The sequence below is a fragment of the Micropterus dolomieu genome, linkage group LG08, assembly GCF_021292245.1.
Source record: "Micropterus dolomieu isolate WLL.071019.BEF.003 ecotype Adirondacks linkage group LG08, ASM2129224v1, whole genome shotgun sequence".
In the NCBI taxonomy this organism is placed as follows: domain Eukaryota; kingdom Metazoa; phylum Chordata; class Actinopteri; order Centrarchiformes; family Centrarchidae; genus Micropterus; species Micropterus dolomieu.
In genome coordinates, this window is record NC_060157.1 from 8,217,955 (window position 1) to 8,221,528 (window position 3,574).

At 36.7% G+C, this 3,574-nt stretch overlaps 1 protein-coding gene across 2 annotated transcripts in view; it reads left to right on the forward strand.

Annotated features, from left to right (window-relative positions):
- Positions 1 to 2,936, forward strand: part of nemp1 (nuclear envelope integral membrane protein 1) — a 15,393-nt gene extending 12,457 nt beyond the window's left edge. For both annotated transcript variants that reach the window (XM_046055216.1, XM_046055217.1), the window contains exons 7-9: positions 543 to 768; positions 1,174 to 1,350; positions 2,147 to 2,936. In XM_046055216.1, coding sequence (XP_045911172.1) covers positions 543 to 768; positions 1,174 to 1,350; positions 2,147 to 2,303 — 560 coding nt within the window. In that variant the 3' untranslated portion in view covers positions 2,304 to 2,936. The remainder of the gene's footprint in view (positions 1 to 542; positions 769 to 1,173; positions 1,351 to 2,146) is intronic.
- The last annotated feature ends 638 nt before the right edge of the window (positions 2,937 to 3,574 follow it).

Here is a 3,574-nt window from a genome sequence, read left to right on the forward strand (position 1 = left end):
GTTTTCTGCACAACTGTCAGGTCAGCAGTCTTCCCCATGATTGTGAATTCCACTGAACCAGACTGAGAGACCAATTAAAGGCTCAGGAACCCTTTGCAGGTGTTTTGGATTAATTAGCTGATTAGAGTGTGACACTTTGAGCCTACAATAGGTTCAGACCTTTTCACAATATTCTAATTTTCTGAGACTTTGAATTTGGGGTTTTCATAAGCTGTAAGCCATAATCATTGAAATTATATCAAATAAAGGCTTGAAATATCTCACTTTGCATGTAATGAGTCTATATAACATATTAGTTTCACCTTTTAAGTTGAATTACTGAAATAAATGAACTTTTGCACGATATTCTAATTTTTCGAGTTTCGTGTGTGTATGTGTGTGTGTGTGTGTGTGCGTGCGTGTATATATATGATGGGCAGCAGGCCAGAAAAACATGTCCAAACCAGAATTTTTACAGAGTTAACACTGTAAATCATTTTACAAATTCAGCATGCAGGCCTAGAGTTCTTCTTAAACACTTTATGTCAATATTTTTTTCTCAGGTTATGTAGCAGTGGTGGGATTCATCAGTTTTGCTGTGTGTTACCGTTACGGTCCTCTGGTGGATGAGAAGAGCATTAACATCTTGTCGTGGACGCTGCAGCTATTTGGCCTGCTCTTGGTTTATTTAGGAATTCAGATTCAGCAAGTTGCCTTCGCCATCATCGTGGCAGCTTTGTTCTCCAAAAATCTGGAGTATCCAGTCTCTCTGGCAGTTGTTGCATGGAGGTGGGTGTTTACAATGCTGACAGAAGGTGGTGCAAGAGCACAGTACTATATTAACCTGAAAATCCACTTTAAAACAGTTCATGTTGTGTTCCTGTTTTGTCATGCAGTGTAATGTAGCTCTATGGTTGTAAACAAGAATATCACATATTCATCAACAAGACCACTCTTTGTTATTGTATGTACAAGCCTTTGATACTGCACTGAATTGTTTCATAATCTCTACTATAATTTAAGAGGCATTTGTTCTCTGGAAAGTCTTGCATCATGTCTGCTTATTTCTGCTATATAACTGCTAATGCTTAAAGCAGTGATATAAAAGTAAATGTTTTATTCCATTTTCCCTTTGGAACCAGTAGTCATATTCATTTATTATCATTTTTATTGAGCGCTTGCTGTGTTGTGCAGGAAAATCAAACGGTATGTTCACTGGAAGCCAGAGCCACGGCGCTTGTTGACTGAGGAGGAGTATATAAAGCAGGGGGAGGAAGAGACTCGGCATGCACTTGAGGAGCTGAGGAAGTACTGTAACAGCCCAGAATTCAGCCCGTGGAAGGCAGTGTCCAGACTTCAGTCCCCGAAAAGGTATAGCAGTTCTTAAAACACACTCATTAATGCATGATTTAAGTTCAGTCCGAGCCTTGGTTTAACAAAAAAAAAAAAAAAGACTTAATTTGCATGTAAATTTACATTTGAGACTGGTTAACAACTCAGTGGTGTATTGCCATGAATAGATAATGCTATTATAAATCAATACAGTGGCTTTAAAAAGTATTTGCTCTCCTTGGAAGTTTTCATGTTTTATTGCGTCACATTTTTAAAAAAATGTGGCTTTTTTGACAATGAGTAAAATAAAATGATTCACCATGAGTTAGACCTTCCAGGTACAGTACAGGTTGATTCATGCCACAGTCAACTGAAACCCACTGACTAGTACACACAGGTGTTCTCCCTTTAACTAATCATGTGACTTCTATAACTAAATAGCTGCAACAGTGATGGTAGGTGTATCATGTTAAAGTGTGTGAATACTTATGCAAACAAGTATTTTGTATTTGTAAATAATTGATTGATAATTAATCTTTTCACTTTGACAAGGGTGTTTTTCTGTTGATCAAGTGTCCACAAAAAGCCACATTAAATATACTTTGATTCAGTGTAGTAAAACTGTACAAATATAATTAATTCAGATATCAAAATAATCTAAAATGGAACATTTCTGTTATCATACATTTATATTCCAGAGATAAAGTAATTTAACGTTATTTGATCCCCACCCCCTTTTCCTAAAATTGTAAATATAAGCAAATGTGTAGTTACTCCTAAATACTAGTACATGCCTTGTATGATGACTAAAACACTCATATTGTCACTTTAACAGATTTGCTGATTTCATCGAAGGGTCACCTCACTTGATGTCAAATGAGGTGTCTGTCCACGCACAGGAATATGGCTTTGGAGGATCTTTTTTTGAGGATGAATTTTTTGACACAGACGACGAAGACGACGATATTAAACCTATGATGAAACCAGAGTGAGACGGCACAGCGTTGGGGACGTATGAAAATAGAAACCGTTATTGCCTTTCAGAAAGGTGGCCGGAGAACAGCTCTCCACGGCTCCTGTGCAAACGTCCAGGCTGACTTTGGGTGTTTAAGAAAAGCCTGGATTGTAATTTCAGTTACAATGACAATCACAGGCAGAATAGTGTGTTCAGATCTGTTATCAGAATACATAATTGGTAGTGTAATTTGAATTTGCACTAAAGCCAGATCTCTTTTTTTAGGGGGAACAAAGGCTTCTGTTAAAATACAGTGAATCTCAGTGATTGACACTGGTTAGTGGTCTAAGCAATTTAACTTTTACTCTGGGAACATAGTCTGTGTTGTCTTAAGTCTTAGCTTAGCAAAGGTTTTACGTTTTCATTTTCAAAACATAGTGTTCACAGCCTTTAGGCTCTAAATGGGCTCACTGCAATGAGAGCATCAAGATGTACAGTACATCATATGATGAGTTCTCGCCTCTCTACATGGCAGCGTTTTTTCTCGCTTTGTGCATCGGGGAGGAAACGTTGGTCAAGTTTGTATTTTACTGTTTTCATGTTAATGGACATTAACCTGTGGAAGTGTCCCAAAGTATTTTGAATAAAAAAAAATGTATTTGAGCTCTGACATGCATGCAGTAGTATCAGTGTATAAGATTAATAGCACTAAAAGGTTGCAAGATGTTCCACATGGCCTTGGGTAATCTGAATTGCATTTGAAGCCAAAAAGATGTTTTGTTTTTCACACTGGGTGCTTTAGCCCTTACCAAAATAGGATTTCTTCAGTGGCAGAATGGAACAAAGTACAAATTTGAGCTACTTGTACTCGAGTACATCAACGTTATGCAACTTTCTACATCCACTACATTTCACAGGGAAATAACTTTTTACTACGTTTATCTGACAGCTACTAGTTACATTCCAGATCAAGGCTTTACATACAAAATATATGATCAGTTCATAAAATATGATGCATTGATTACTTTTTGTTGAAAATAGCTGTAATTGACCAGCTACAACATAAAATGCTACAGTCATGTATCTACTGTGTAATAATCACAAATATCACACTGACAATACTTTTGTACTTTTCAGTGGACTTAATTTTACCTGAACGTACTGCTACCTTTTACCTAAGTAAATATTCTTCTTCCACCACAAGATTTCTTTATGGATTTTCTGTTTCTGTTCCTAAGAATAATTTGCTATGACTGCAACTAATAAAATGTGAAAAATTAGCATAAGTCCCCTCAGTCCAAGATGATA